The sequence below is a fragment of the Mus caroli genome, unplaced genomic scaffold, assembly GCF_978045245.1.
Source record: "Mus caroli unplaced genomic scaffold, Mus_caroli_1 scaffold_14, whole genome shotgun sequence".
In the NCBI taxonomy this organism is placed as follows: Eukaryota; Metazoa; Chordata; class Mammalia; order Rodentia; family Muridae; genus Mus; species Mus caroli.
In genome coordinates, this window is record NW_028227269.1 from 100,513,187 (window position 1) to 100,528,239 (window position 15,053).

At 49.1% G+C, this 15,053-nt stretch overlaps 1 protein-coding gene across 1 annotated transcript in view; it reads left to right on the forward strand.

Moving 5' to 3' along the window:
- The window catches only part of Rin3 (Ras and Rab interactor 3), a 114,019-nt gene extending 100,626 nt beyond the window's left edge, over positions 1–13,393 (forward strand). Inside the window, exons 8-10 of the mRNA XM_021179321.3 lie at positions 5,426–5,557; positions 10,142–10,305; positions 12,411–13,393. Coding sequence (XP_021034980.1) covers positions 5,426–5,557; positions 10,142–10,305; positions 12,411–12,731 — 617 coding nt within the window. The 3' untranslated portion in view covers positions 12,732–13,393. The remainder of the gene's footprint in view (positions 1–5,425; positions 5,558–10,141; positions 10,306–12,410) is intronic.
- Positions 13,394–15,053: the final 1,660 nt, after the last annotated feature.

Below are 15,053 nucleotides of genomic sequence, written 5' to 3' on the forward strand. Positions count from 1 at the left end.
TTTATTAAGAAAGGGGCACAGGCAACAACCTAAGAATGGGAATAGGCCAGAGAGCTAGAAAGGTCTGAGGCTGCAGGCCCTGGGCTCTGAGTATCCCAGGCTTTTGTGGGTCACTTACCTAGCACCACCTTCCCCAGCACTTGAAGATCGCTGGGGTTTTCTCCTTTGTGGTCCCATGTATTACTTGTAGCCCACGTGAGAGGGGTTTCCATCCTCCCTCAGCCATTGGCTTCTTGATATGTCAGTCTTGATGCCTCCGAGCCCTCCTTTCCTACTCTACTCTCCTATCTCAGAACCACATTGTAGATTCCAGGTGGGGTTCTGTGAGGCACCTGATGGCTCTCCAGGTGGAGCACAGATACCTGCACCTCAGGCCAGCCTTACCTCCAACAGCCCCACCAGACCAGTTTCCTGGGACTGACAACACACACACACACACACACACACACACACACACACACCATGCTCAGCTTTTTCCAGAGGTTCTGACTTGGTACCGCAGTCACTTTGCCAACTGAGCCATCTCCCCAGCCCAGTGCATTTTTTTAACCTGTCATCTGAAACTGATTTCAAACTTGAAACCTTTAAGTGTAAATGGTTCACTGAAACAAGGACTCCTGGGTACCCTGTGAGTTAACTTATCTCAGCAATTGTCAAGTGCCTTCCCCTACTCCCCCCCCAACACACACACAACCCCGAACACACACACTTCCTCCCTAAATCACACAAGGTCTATATCTGGATCGTTTCCAGTTGGTGCTGTCCTGAGTCTCTATTGTAAGACCTGGAAGTGCCAGGCTGCAGAGCTCTCTCATGGCGGCTGTGGATGTGTCCCGGTGTAAACATCTCCAGATCTAGCATCTCTACCTGAATCACAGGTCATCGCTGATCTACAAATGTCCTTGAGGATGCTGAAAGGCTTAGGAATTCCACATCTTACAGTCATTACTATGTGTAGCTTCCTTTAATGTGCTGTGATTCAAGGGTCTTTCTTGGACTACACTCATTTTTTTAATATCTATATCATTTTAATTGCATGTGTGCCTGTATCTGTGTGCTAAGTATGTGCCTGTTGAGAGTAGGTCCCCTCAGAGTCCAGGGACATTGGGCCTCCTGAAGCTAGCGCTACAGGCATTCATGAGCTGCCTGATGCCGGTGCTGAGAAGCAAAATAGGGTCCCCTGCAAAAGCAGTGTGCACTCTTAACTGCTGAGCCGTCTCTCCAGCCCTTGAAGCTGACACATGAGAGAATGCAGGTTTTCTTCCTGCCTCCATCTTTGCCACCTAGGCCACAGCTTCTCAAGTCTGTCGCACTTTCCTCATAGTTGCTGACTTGGCTACTTTCTCATTGCTTTGATCAAATACGCTGACCAATGCAACCTGAGAGAAAATGAGGTTGTTTAGGCTTAGAGTTCAAGGTTCGACCCATCTCAGCCGGGACATGTAGGCAGCAGGAGCTTAAGGCAGCTGGTCACATTGCTTTGCAAGGTCAAAAAAAACAGCAATAAATGTTTCAGTGTTCAGCTAGCTAGCGTTCAGCTTACTTTCTGCCATTTTTACAGCCCGGTCTCACTCAAATTAAGCTGAGTCTCCTCAGTTAATGTAATCAGTTCCTGTGATTGGCATGCCCAGAGGTCCATATCCCAGGTAGCTGTAGATTCTATTGAGTTGACAGCTAACAGCTATTACAGTTACATGGGAGTGTTGTTGTTTTTTTATTATTTACTTTTATTTTATGTCCATTGGTGTTTTGCCTGCATGTATGTCTGTATGAGAGGGTTGGATCCCTTGAATTACAGACAGTTGTGACCTGCCATGTGGGTGCTAGGAATTGAACCCTGGTCCTTTGGAAGAGCAGTCAGTGCTCTAAACTGCTGAACATCGATCTCTTTAGCCCCTGGATGACACATTCTTAGCTGCATCTCAGTTGACTCAGATTCACTTCAGACTTGACACTAGTGGTTTCAAGACTAGACTTCCCCATTCTCTAACCTACCCCACTCCATTCCATGTTCCCAGCATCTCATGCTATCTGGCCGTAGCCTTGTGACTGAAGCACAGACCAACATCCCTGTGCTGAAGGCCTGAGAGCCACTGGGAATCCTTCAGCAAGGCACAGCTGCAGACTGTGTTGAGCCAACAACCTTGAGCGTGTTCAACAGGACCAAACCACGCTTGCCCAACACTGCTCCTAGACCTCAGGCTCCATAGACCTCTGGCTTCCTAGGCTTCAAGAACCCTAGACTTTAGGCAACTTGGGCCTTAGACCACCTAGACCTCTACCTATCCTAGGCCCCCAGGTCTCCCCTCTGAACATGAAGACCACCACACCGCCTCTCCTGTCATCACCACACAGGAGAGAGAAATGCATGCACAGATTAAGTGGCCCATTTAAAGGAGAATACAGCAGCCTGGATGTGAGTGGGGTCAGCTGAGACAGTAGGAAAAGGGCCACACTTGAAGTCACAGGAGCAAATATAACTGGTCACACCATCCTCTCCTAAGAGGTAAATGCTGTCACACCTGTCTAGACCCAGCCAAAATACAAACCTAAAGCCACATTGTGCCAAACCTATGCCACACTCTCTGGGCCAGGCCACCATCTAGCACAAGCACCAGGTTTGGGGAGTGCAGTGAGAGCAAGTTTGAGGGTCCTGAGTCAGGTAGGCTGGGAAGTTAAGGAGAAGTTCCCCAGCCCATAAGATATGGGCCTTGGATAAGCATCCATCGTACCTGGGAGCTATAGGGCGCTACAGAGTTTACAGAACCTAGAGCAGTTCGTCTTTTCAATTCGTATTCTCTATATATCTGACAGAGAAGTCATACCACCTCTGGAACATACAGAGCTAGGCACGAGATGCCTAAAAGATTCCTGTAGTGGAAAAAATAGATCAAAGCCCCCTCAGGGAGGAAGGAAAGACCAATATAATATAATAATAAACCAATATAAATGCAGAAGACATGGAAAGGGCTTAGAATGCTGAAGGACTGCCCTCCATGCCTTTAGCTGTGCCTGAACTTGCAGCTTGCTTGGACCAATGGCTGGATTCATAGTGCTAGAAGGTTGGCTGTAGAGCCAAGAGCTTGGTAATAAAGAGCAACTTCCCTCATTATCTGCTTCCTCACAGAGGCACGTGACCCAAGAATCCACTGATGGTTCAGGCAGGGACAGTGGCTGGAGAACTGGATGGGAGGAGGACTCTTGAGGATGACCTATGACATTAGAAGGTTTTAAAGAGATCTATGCTAAACAGAATCCTAATGACTAAAGTCACCTGTGTTTATTACTGAGAGTTCCCATGCTTATGTAGCTTTAATGTCCTGTGCGTTGCCATGTAGAGTGGAAACGTGAACCTACACCCATCTGATGTCTCCATGAGCTAGGAAGGCATTTAGAGGAGGGCAAGACCCTCAGTGTCCAAGAGAGGGAAGATTTGCTTCAGCTTACAACTCCAGGTTACAGTCCATTGTTGCAGGGCAGTAACATCAAAGCAGACTGCAACCTGAAGCCTCATAGCCAGGGTCAAGAGCAGAGAGGGGATGGAACACGTGGATCCTGTGCTCAGCTAGCTTTCTGTACCATACACAGTTCAGGACCCAACCCATGAAACAATGCCGTCTACCTCCAAGGTGTGTCTCCCTACACTGAACAACATTTCCTACCTGCCGCTTTATGATGACGCCTCCCAAGTGGCTATGCTTTATTTGACACACATCAGTCCTGATAACAGACTGAGTTGATTATTATCTCCCAGTATTCAGATGAAGAAACTGAGGCTTGTCATGGCCTGAGGAGAGGGCTGATCATGCAGAACTAGAATGGCCTAGCTAGGGTCTTCCTAATGTCCTATTCCAGTGTTCAGGGCCCCCAGATGAGCACTCTTTGGCCTATCTCTCTCTGAATAAGAATTCTCTCTTTGCTAGGCAGAGGTTGGCATGCATCTTTAATCTCAGAACTCAGGAGACAGAGGCAGGTGGATCTCTCTAAGTTTTGAGGCTAGCCTGGTCTACATAATGAGTGCCAGGACAGCCAGGGCTACACAGAGAAAGCCTAACTCTGGAAAAGAAAAGAATTCACTCTCTCCAAAGTTCCCCAGCCCATAAGATATGTATGTAGAAGGTCTCTGCCAACTCTTGGCATTGTGTGCCGCAGGTGGTGAACAGATGGAACTGGGAGAAACAGAAGCTCAAACCAGGAAACAGAGGCTGACCCTGGCTGGGCACGAGCTCTGGTCCATGCAAACGAGGTGTTCAGATCACAGGAGAAGCATTTCAAAGCTGTACTCATCTCCCCAGGGAGTGCTGCCTGTTGTACAGCTGGAAGAGTCAGCTAGGAGCTGATATGTTCCAAGTGTGCTCAGAGCTGGTGTTGGTCTGTAAGCCAGCATCAGGGGGAAAGACATGGATCTGGTCCCACAGGTGACCAGCCCAGAACTCTGAGCACAGGCCTCCCGGCTCTGAGCCTTGACCTGCCCATGGTGAGGTTGAACCTGTGATGTGTAAGGCTGTTGGTGCGCTGGAGGAGATAGCTCATACCAGTTCAAGGGAGCTAGTTACACATCTCCTCCCAAGTCCCTGTTCAGGTCTGCAGTTTGAACTTGGTCACCGTGAAAGTGATTACCTCATAGGAATTGGCCAGCACTGCAGGTCAGTTTCTGTTTCCGCCTTCCGCTTGGAAATTCTATTGTGAAGCATCTCTTCTCGCAGTCAGCTGCATATACACAAGGGGCTCAGGTTAGACCACTGGCAGTGGTGGATCTCAGGCACAGTGGTAGTCTCTGGGGTAGTGATTGATCTTGGGCAGGGGGAGATCTTGGGGGCAGAGATGGATCTCAAGGAGAGTGATGTTCTCAAGCAATGATAGACCTCAGGCACAGTAGTAGATCTTGAGTCAGAATGGATCTCAGGGCCGGGGGGGCGGGGGGGCAGACAGTGACAGATCTCAGGGACAGAGATGGATTCAGGGGCAGAGGTGGATCTCAGGGATAGTAGTAGATTTTGGGTTGGAGTAGATCTTGGGGGGCAGTGACAGATCTCAGGGCCAGAGATGGATTCAGGGGCAGAGGTGGATCTCAGGGGCAGAGGTGGATCTTGGGCACAGAGTTGGATCTCAGTTTTCACTGCAGATGCCCATGCAGCAGTCATCGGCCTGTGAACTAAGTGTGATGAGAACTAGATGACCCAGCAAGCAGCCCAGGGTAGCCTCAGGGGAAGAACCAGGAAAGAGCAAGGACCCAGAATTTTGTTACCCCAGCCCAGTGCTCTTTCTCAGTTCCTTCTTGTCTCCCCATACTGAGCCACCCTAGGAGTTGTTAGGGTCCTGACTGTTGAACCCTGCAGAGCCTTTCTCTTCCAGGGTAACCTCGGGTGCCTGAGTGGCTCACAGGGAGCTGGCGCTCACAGCCTTCATCCTCTTCTCCTTGCAGGGAAGCCCTACGGGGCCGACGACTTCCTGCCTGTGCTCATGTACGTGCTGGCCCGCAGCAACCTCACTGAGATGCTCCTCAACGTGGAGTACATGATGGAGCTCATGGACCCCGCCCTGCAGTTAGGAGAGGGTGAGCTTGCCACCCCTAGACCCACCATCATCTCCCAGCAACCCAGGTGGCCTGGCAAGGACTTCTTGGTTAGGCCCTAGGGACATGCACACAAGCCCTGCCCAAATAGCTCGTTGACCAGGAAGACAGTCAGGTTGCAAAGAAACGTGGCAAAACTGGGATGGTAGGAAAGTCAAAGAGGCTGGGAGCATGCTACCCTGACAGTGCAGGCGGGGAGAGCCTCTGGAGGAGGTGATGCCTCGGGTGAGCACTGAAGGGTGAGCAGGTGCCAACAGATAAAGAAGAGCTGGTCATAGTGGCACACACCTTTAATTACAGCACTCAGACAGCAGAAGTAGGTGGGTCTCTGTGAGTTCGAGGCCAGCATGTTCCACACAGTTAAGTTCTAGACCAGCCAGGGATGCAGAGTGAGACCCTGATTCAAAAATAAACCAGTAAAACTAAATATATTAATTAAAAACAAAGAAGAGGAGGAATGGTATTCTTCCTGGAGGCCCAGCAGAAGTTAGTGGTTTAACAGGCGATGCAAAAATGGCAGACATTGTCTCCATGGAGTGTGGCAAGTAGAGATCCGTTCTTAGATAAGGTGGCTCCTGGGACTCAGCCCTGGCCAGGACTTGTGTCCGTAGGAAGAAGTCACTGAGGCATTGAGGGCTCTGTGCTCCCTGGTTGAATGAAGAAAGGGTGTGATTTGCTGCGGCCTGTCTCAGTTTCCCTTCCCCGTCCCTCCACCCACCACTTCCTCCGCTAGGGCCTCAGCCACCCCTCCACTAAGAATCACTTGAGGTACAGAAGCCCCGAGATGGACTCTGAGGAACCATGACATGTCCTATGGGCTTCCACCCTCGAAGAATGGAGTCAGTCTCCCAGGCACAAGCGTCCCCTTAGGGCTTTGTGGTTCTTGAGTGGCTGTTCCCCTTTGCATGCGTTTGCATCTGCCACCTCTGGAGGTGGCAAGCCTGACACATAAGTGCTTCGGTGAGCTCTTCTAAGCTCAGGGGAACAGGGAAAGCGGAGAGCTTTGCTGTCGCCTGTAGCTCTGAGCTGTGGCTGTGGCACCTGGAGCTACCTCCTTTTCCTCTTTAGTTACAATGTTACCTGCAACTGGAGCACCTGGTTTTCCTGTGAAGTCCGGGGATTCAGAAGAAGCAAGCTTTTCTTCTACCCACCATCCATCTACTTGTACATCCATCTGTCCATCCACATGCCTACCCACACATCTACCCATCAACTCCCTATTCATTCATCTACCTACCTACTCACCCATCTACCCACTTTTCCATCCATCTATCCATCCATCCATCCATCCATCCACCCATCCACATCTATATCAGCCTATCTACCTATCTACCCACCAATTCATTTATCTATCTACCCATCTCTCCATCCATCCTCCATTGGCCAGCCCATCCATCTGTTCACCCATCCACCCATTCATTTCCTCACCAGTCCATCCATCCATAAACTTACCTACTCACTCTTCAACTCATCCATACACACTCTGTCATCTATCTGCCCATCCCCCATATCTCCATCCACCAGCCCATGCACTCATTGAACCATCCATGCCAGAAGTCTGGGAGTCTCGTGAGAATCAACAAATACCTCACTCTCACATTTGGGACCTCCGTCTCCTCAAAGCTTTTCTTGGGTTTCACCATGCCCCTGGAAGCACCCAGACACCAAAGAAATTGACAGGGATCTCTAGCCAGCACTGCTGAAAGTGTGACACCCACCCTGAGACAGTATCTACCCAAGTCCTGGGAAACAAGGCACTGTGCCCGTGTCTGCACTGGATCTCTCTCCACCTATGGAAACACTGTCTCCTATGCATTCGTGTGACCCCTCCTGCCTGGGATGGAGTATGATTTATCCCAGATCTGATAGCTGGTTCCTGTGATTTTTCCCAGCAGGCATTTGTGGCAGGAGAGATGAGGGCCTTCCTGAAAGCAGCTTGGAGGCCCTTCTTATACCCACCCCATCTCAGGGAAATCACCTGGCTAGAGCCAACCAAGAATCCAAACATCTCCCACAAGTGTCTTCATAGACCTTTTGCCCATGTGCCCTCCCTAACCTGTGCCCAGCTAATCTCACCAATGGATTTACCAAGCAATCCACCACATGGGAAATGTCTGCAAAACTCATAGTGGTGTCGCCTGTCACCTAGTGCTCATAGTCGGTACTACATGGTCTCCATCAAAGAGGGCTAGAAGGGCCATATGGGATGTATAGGACTTGAAGGGCTATGAGAGCCTCCAACAGGGCTTGGAGTTACTCCCTATTGCCTCAGAGAGAACCAGAAGCCCCCAGAACTATTATCTGCCCTCATATAGTTGTGTGACCCAAGCGTGACTAAGCCCCGCCCCTTACACACATGATATAGAAAAGCAAGTGACTTTTCGATATGCTCATTCATCTCCAGGACTCAGAATCAGAGCATCCCTAACCTTGCCCTGCTCTCCCTGCCACAGGGGTAGGACTCAGGGCTGTGCCTGCTCAGCCAAGCTTAAGGAGTCTGGATGCGAGCATTTTCATCCAGGGCCAGTTCAAATACCAGTGGATCTCCCATAGTTAGGATGGGAAGATGAATTGGGGTGGGTCACAGGCAGAATCAGCCTCATGTCCAAGATCATTAGCTTGGCTTTAATAGCCAGGAAAAGCAGGCTAGAGAATATCAGGAAAGTGAGGGACTGGAAGAAAGCAGGATGCTAAGGGCAGGGGGGCGGTACCGTGTGATCCTGGCCATGTCACCCTCTTCTTCTATGATTCAGTTTCTTCCCTTTAAAGAAAGCAGCAGTTATCAACCTGTGGGTTGTGACCTTTTTGGGGGTTGGTTGCATATTAGATATACTACATATTTACATTATGGTTTGCAGAAGTAACAAAATTATAGTTATAAAGAAGTGAGGAAAATAATTCTATGACTGGGGAGGGGGTTGGTCAGTACAACATGAGGAACTGTATTAAAGGATCACAGAGTTAGGAAAGTTGAGAACCACTGCATTCAAAGTGAAGGATCTCTCAGGCTGCAGAGATGGCGCAGCGGTTAAGAGCACTGACTGCTCTTCCAGGGGTCCTGAGTTCAATTCCCAGAAACCACATGGTGGCTCACAACCATCTGTAATGGGATCCGATGCCCTCTTCTGGAGTGTCTGAAGACACATGCTCATATACATAAAACAAATAAATTTAAAAATAAAAGCTACCAAAATTTTAAAAAGTGAAAGATGTCAGAAAGGTTCTGAAGTCCTAACAAGTCGATGGCCAGATAAACATCCCAGCAAAGCATTGTCTTTGAATTTAAAATTCCATGGCTGCTCCAGCTTCAAGTACCTTAAAGCCTCAATTACTTCAGGGAAACCTTAAAGGTTAAGATTATTTTTAAAGAAGAGATTTTGGTGGGCCAATATTTTAGTGGGTAAAGGCAGGCAGTTGCCACCAAGTCTAGGGACCTCATTTCAATTCCTGGGACTCTTGTGGTAGAAGGGAAACTGACTTCTGCAAGTTGAGTGTGCCCAAAAATACATGTACACATGTGCACACAAAATAAAAATTTAAATGTAATACTTTTTTTTAATGGACAGGATCTCGCTTTGTAGCTGTTTCTGGCCTTGCATTTGCTACATAGACTAAGTTGACGTCCAGCTCACAGAAATCTGCCTGCCTCTGCCTCTGCCTCCTGAGTGCTGCTGAGATTATGGCTGCATAGCATCAAACATTTTACTATTTTAATCCCTAAAAACTTCATGTGATAACTAAAATTTCCTGTGCATCCTTGGAAATTGTTTTTATGATAGGTAATACACTCACGGTGCTCTTCCGGTTAAAACAGTGTGTACTACAGTGAGAAGGTGGGCTCCCAGCGCCTCCTCCACACACACCCAGGCATCCATGTCTCTCGGTTTCTTACGTATCCTATATATTTTAAAACACTTAAAAATCGCATTTTACATTTCAAATATCATTGTAAGAGTACCAAGCTTGGATGACAGACTTGTAGGAATTGCTGGGTTTCTTGTCCTCTTCCCAATCTGGCCACATTGGATAAGTATCCTTAGCCAGGTATGATAAACCAACCATACCTTTAATCTCAGCACTCAGAAGGCAGAGGCTGGTGATCTCTATGAGTTTAAGGCTATCCTGGTCTTTATTATGAATTTCAGGCCAGGGCTAAGTAGTGAGACCCTGTCTAAAAATAATTTTATATATATTTTCTGTATTTTTATATTATATAATCATATAATTATATGTAATTATAAATAACATTTCTAATTTGTTATAATATTAAAATAATCATATATAATTATATATGTAATATATGGAGTATTCCACACAATACCTTCTTGAAGGGGGCTAAGGAAAGATGTGAGCTAAGCTGTTTCTATACAGTGCCAACGGCTGAAGCCCCCGTGCGGTGAAGTAAAGCCTTTGAAGCAGGTTGTAGAGCGTGGACGCCCCCTGGTGTCCATGAAGGGAGGGGCATGTTGGAAGCAATGGGCAGAGCCGCGCACTTTGAGACCAGCTCCCCTCCCAATGTGGTGGATCCAGACCTTTCTCGGTCAGCCAGTGTCCTTGACCCCACAGGTTCCTACTATCTGACCACCACCTACGGAGCCCTGGAGCACATTAAAAACTATGACAAGATCACAGTGACCCGACAGCTGAGCGTGGAGGTGCAGGACTCCATCCATCGCTGGGAACGCAGGCGCACGCTCAACAAGGCGCGGGCCTCCCGCTCCTCTGTGCAGGTGATGCTGGGGACTAAGTGTCTGGGGCTACAAACTGTGTAGGTACTGTACGCTATGCTTGGCTGCTTTGGCCCGCTATCCTCAGGGTGAGCAGTGCGTCTTGCACAGAGGAATCCAAAGTTCTACCTGCCAATCTGCCTAGCTCTGCAGGTCCTGGGTAGGCTTAGAAGTGCCACCAGGCAGGTGCTATAACCCAATAGGCCAAGTGGTATGGGAGGAACAAGACATTCCACATATCCCAGGCTGCATCAGATCGATTCACCCATATGTCCCCTAACAGCCCAGATCATCTCCCTGCTACGCACACACACACACACACACCATTCTTCTCGGTGCTGCTGGCCAAGGCTTCCCCATTACAGCAATCGTCATGGGCTGTTGTAAATCCTCTATATGAGAAACTCTCATACGGGGAGGGCAATGCTCATGGTTCATGTCTCAGAGGCCTGAAACCCAGGGTCTGGGACAGAACAGGACGGCAATAGGCAGAAAATAGAGGGAGTTGGGCCAAGAGGCCAGACAGCCCTCCAGAGCTCTTCAGAGTTATATAGACTCTGTGTAGAAAATGGAGTCCGGCCTCTGGGAGGCAGGAGGTCTGAATTCTCGACCCAGCTTTGAACTAAGAGTTGATTCTAGCCATCCTCATTTTGGAAGCGATGGTGACTAAAGTTGTCCTGCAGTCTCGGGCCGCCTCAGGAGCTCCATTTCCCATCCATATCAGCCAACTGAGTCCTGCATCCCTGCCCATGCTCATAGCTGCCAACTTAGCATCTCTACTCCTTCCTGGATTCAACAGCACCTTAGAACCAGTGGGAAAGGAAAAGAAAGCTGCGGCCTCAGCTTCTGCCACTTTCCCTGGTATAAAGACTCCCTCCCAACAAGGTAAATCTGTGCTTGCATCGCTGAACTGGGAACTAGGAGATGCACACCATAGACTGGCCCAAGCTGGTATGCATTGGCGTGAGGGAGTACCAACCCACCACACATACACACCCAACAGCACCCCTGTCCCACTTTTCCCTTCTGGGAAGAAACAGAAGCCTACGGTGAGGCCCAGACCCTGGCTCTCTGTAAGTGCATACCACCTTTTAACGTAGCCATTAGCGTCTTCCTGGTTGTGGCTGTGAGCCAGCCACAGATATTGCCACTCCATCCATGGTAAGGCAGCCACACACACATTATTTCACACTGGCTTGGTGGCAGTGTGTGGCTCTCGTCCTCGGTCTACAGCTGAAGCAACAGTGGTCAGGGTCACACAACAAACAGAACCACACTCAAAGCTAGGAAGGGCAGGGAGTCTGTGGACCCGTGCTGCATATACTTCCCCACCACCGCCATAGGCATCACCTCACATCCTAAACTTACCCCTTCCTCAGCTCCTCACCCCCAGCTTCCCTCCAGCCTCTTCATATCCTGCCTCTAAACCACAGAGACAACCCCTGCTCTCAGAGGCCAATCGGCTCCACGTGTATGAACTGTGAGGCGCTAGGATGATAATCTATACCCGCAGCTTTATCCTGCCTTCCAGCAATGCACCCGAGGTGTGGGGAGATACCAAATGAATGCATGATTGACCCATGATGGCAAGGGAGAATAGTGAAGAGCCTGCAGACTGGCTAAGGACAGGGGATGGGACTCCGTCATTGCCATGACTCAAAAATGATTGAATCAGCTGGGAATTGATGACGCGGCTAGGAATGGTGCTTGACAGGCAAATTTAACAATGTGAGTTCAATCCCTGGAATCTTTGTAAAGGTAGAAGGAAGGAAGCAACTGCAGAGTTGTCCTGGGACCTCCACATGGGAATTTGGGGCATATGCATACATACACCATGCATACACACAAGAATTAAATCGGTATTTGAAACCTGATTCAATCACCCTAAATAAGTCCAGTGGGGAGGGGAGACCCAGAGAAGGAAGAGTTACCCACCAGCCTCAGTGGCAGAGTAAGAAAAGGACACAGTTGCCCTAACTCTCAGCTTCACAATAGCTTGAGGTCCAATGTCACCATGCTCCTGTCCGCTGGCCCTAGCTCCCAATGTTGGGATGAGGGTGACCCAGAATGCTATTGGTAACCTCACACCTCCTCCATCTTGCCTGCAGGACTTTATCTGTGTGTCCTACCTGAAGCCCGAGCAGCAGTCACGGACACTGGCGTCACGGGCAGACACAGCAGCCCAGGCACTGTGTGCACAGTGCGCTGAGAAGTTTGAGGTGTCACAGCCCCAAGACTACCGGCTCTTCGTGCTGGTGGACGGGCGCTGCTTCCAGCTGGCCGACGAGGCTCTGCCGCACCGCATCAAGGGTTATCTGCTCCGGAGCGAGCCCAAACGAGACTTCCACTTCGTGTACCGGCCCCAGGACAGCGGCAAGGATGATTCAAGTCAGCCCTGTATAGTAGTGAGGGAGCCCAACTTCCTATAAGCTGTGGTGACAGGATCTCCTGAGAGGGGGATAGAGGGATTGGGACTGGGCTCTCATTGGCTGCTCTCCTTAACCACACATCCCTGCCATCGTAGGTGCCTGTGTCAGTCACACCGGTGTAACGCCCACTGAGCATGCCTAAGCCAATCAGGTAGAGTCATAGCCTGAGGCACCAAGTTCTTAGTTGGATGTAAGGGAAACCAAGGCTCAGGTGGAAGAGGCTCTTGCCAGCTGTAGCAAACAAGCCCAACCCTGCTCACACCGGGTTCCTCAGGCAATTCTCCTGGTCCTGTCTCACCTCCTAGCCCCATCTTTAGTCTTTCCTGAGAAGAGCTCACTTTCCCCAGGACTGGCTAATGAAGGGGTTCCTGGCCCCAGCTGCTCCCTGAGCCTCGGGGATGGAGCTGAGATGTTCCACCACAACCCAAGATCTAAGAGTATTATTTTGAAGAGACAGCCCTGCACCGCACCCCTGCCTCAGAATTTGCCTTCAGCTACCAGAGTGCCTAGTACAACGGGGCTCCTGAGCTCCACTGGAAGCAACCAAGCCAGCTCCAGGGACACATGGACAAGTTCAACCAATGCCATAAGATTGGGGGTGGGAGGGTCATTAAAGGCCCGTTCTGTGATGGAAACACCACAGGTCATCAGTGTTGACGAGATGCGGTTGGGGGGGGGGGGGTAATAAAAGCCCTTTTGCAAAAGCTAACTTCTCTGAAGGGGCCAGAGTTCTGCTCGCCAGTCTGGGACCTGTTGATTCGCCACCACCCTTGGTTCCCAGCATCCCAGGCTCTAGACGACTTCTAGAACCACCTCTCCTACCGTTTGCTCTTGGGAATTCCAATCCTCTTGACCTTCGCCTGGTTAGCTCTCATATGCATCCTTCAAAGCCCACCTCCAGGAAGTGGAGTCATGTACAAGACAGCTGGTCAGACCAATCAGGTTTAATTAATGCACTTTTTAAAAAATTATTTATTTATTATATATATGTACACTGTAGTTATCTTCAGATATCCCAGAAGAAGGAGTCAGATCTCATTATAGATGGTTGTGAGCCACCATGTGGTTGCTTGGACTTGAACTCATGACCTGGAAAAGCAGTCAGTGCTCTTAACCACTGAACTATCTCTCCAGACCATTAATGCCCTCTTTTTTTTTTTTTTAAAGACAGGTTCCCACGAGTAAGCCCTCAAGCTCATTATGTAACCAAGGATAGCCTTGAGTATACAGAGCAGTGATTCTAAACCTTCCTAATGCCACGATCCTTAACTCATGTTCTGGTGACTCACCACCACCACCACCATAAAATAGTTTTCATTGCTACTTCAGAACAGTAATTTTGCTACTGTTATGAATCACAATGTTCATAAGCTGTTTTGCAATGGTCTTAAGCAGCCCCCGGAAAAGGGTCACTCACCACCTCATTGAAAACCGCTGATCTAGATCCTTCTAGGGCTGTTGGGATTACAGGTGTGCACCATCATGGCCAGTTTGTATGGTGATGGAGCCCAGGGCTGCATGCCCAAGCGAGCTGTACCATCAGCCCTAATGCTGCCTTTCATCTTTGCTTTCTCCATGCCCATCCCAATGCCCATCTAGCTATACGACTCTCTCTCTCTTCACAGCTTTAAGACATGGCCTTGCAATGCTGCCCCAGCTACCTCTGAACTCCTAGACTCAGCAATCCTCCTGCCTCAGTTTCATACATACCATTCATGCCTGTCTTTTACAACGTGAGACTTAACTCACATGCTGCTTAATTATCCTAGTTAAAACATATAATCTAACCTCCTGGGCAGCTGAAAATCTGCATGGAATTCCGTGGCTTATTTTACTTTTAATTATGTTCATGTGTGTCAGGGGTATGAACAGGTGCATGCAGTACCTATGGAGACCAGAAGAGGGCCTCAGAAGCCTCTGGAGCTGAAGCTACAGGGTTGTGAGCCATCCCAGGTGTGAGGAACCCAACTCCAGGTCCTCTGCAAGTGCAGTTTGAGCTCTTAACCATGAGCCATCACCCCACCTCCACAGCATATAACATGTGACACCCTCGAAATACATAACTAGTAACAGCTGGCTGTTGGCCTTATCACTAATAGTCAATAGCATACGCTTAGGGGTTTGGGGTTTTTCGTTTTGTTTTGTTTTTTAATGGTTTCTTACGTGACTGTTTTGCCTAGATGTATGTCTATCCACCACATATGTGTATGGTGCCTGTGGAGGACAGACAAGAGCATTGGTTCCCTGGAACTGGAGTTAAACACAGTTGTGAGCCACCATGTAACTGCTTGGAAATCGACCCTGGGTCCTCTAGAACACCCA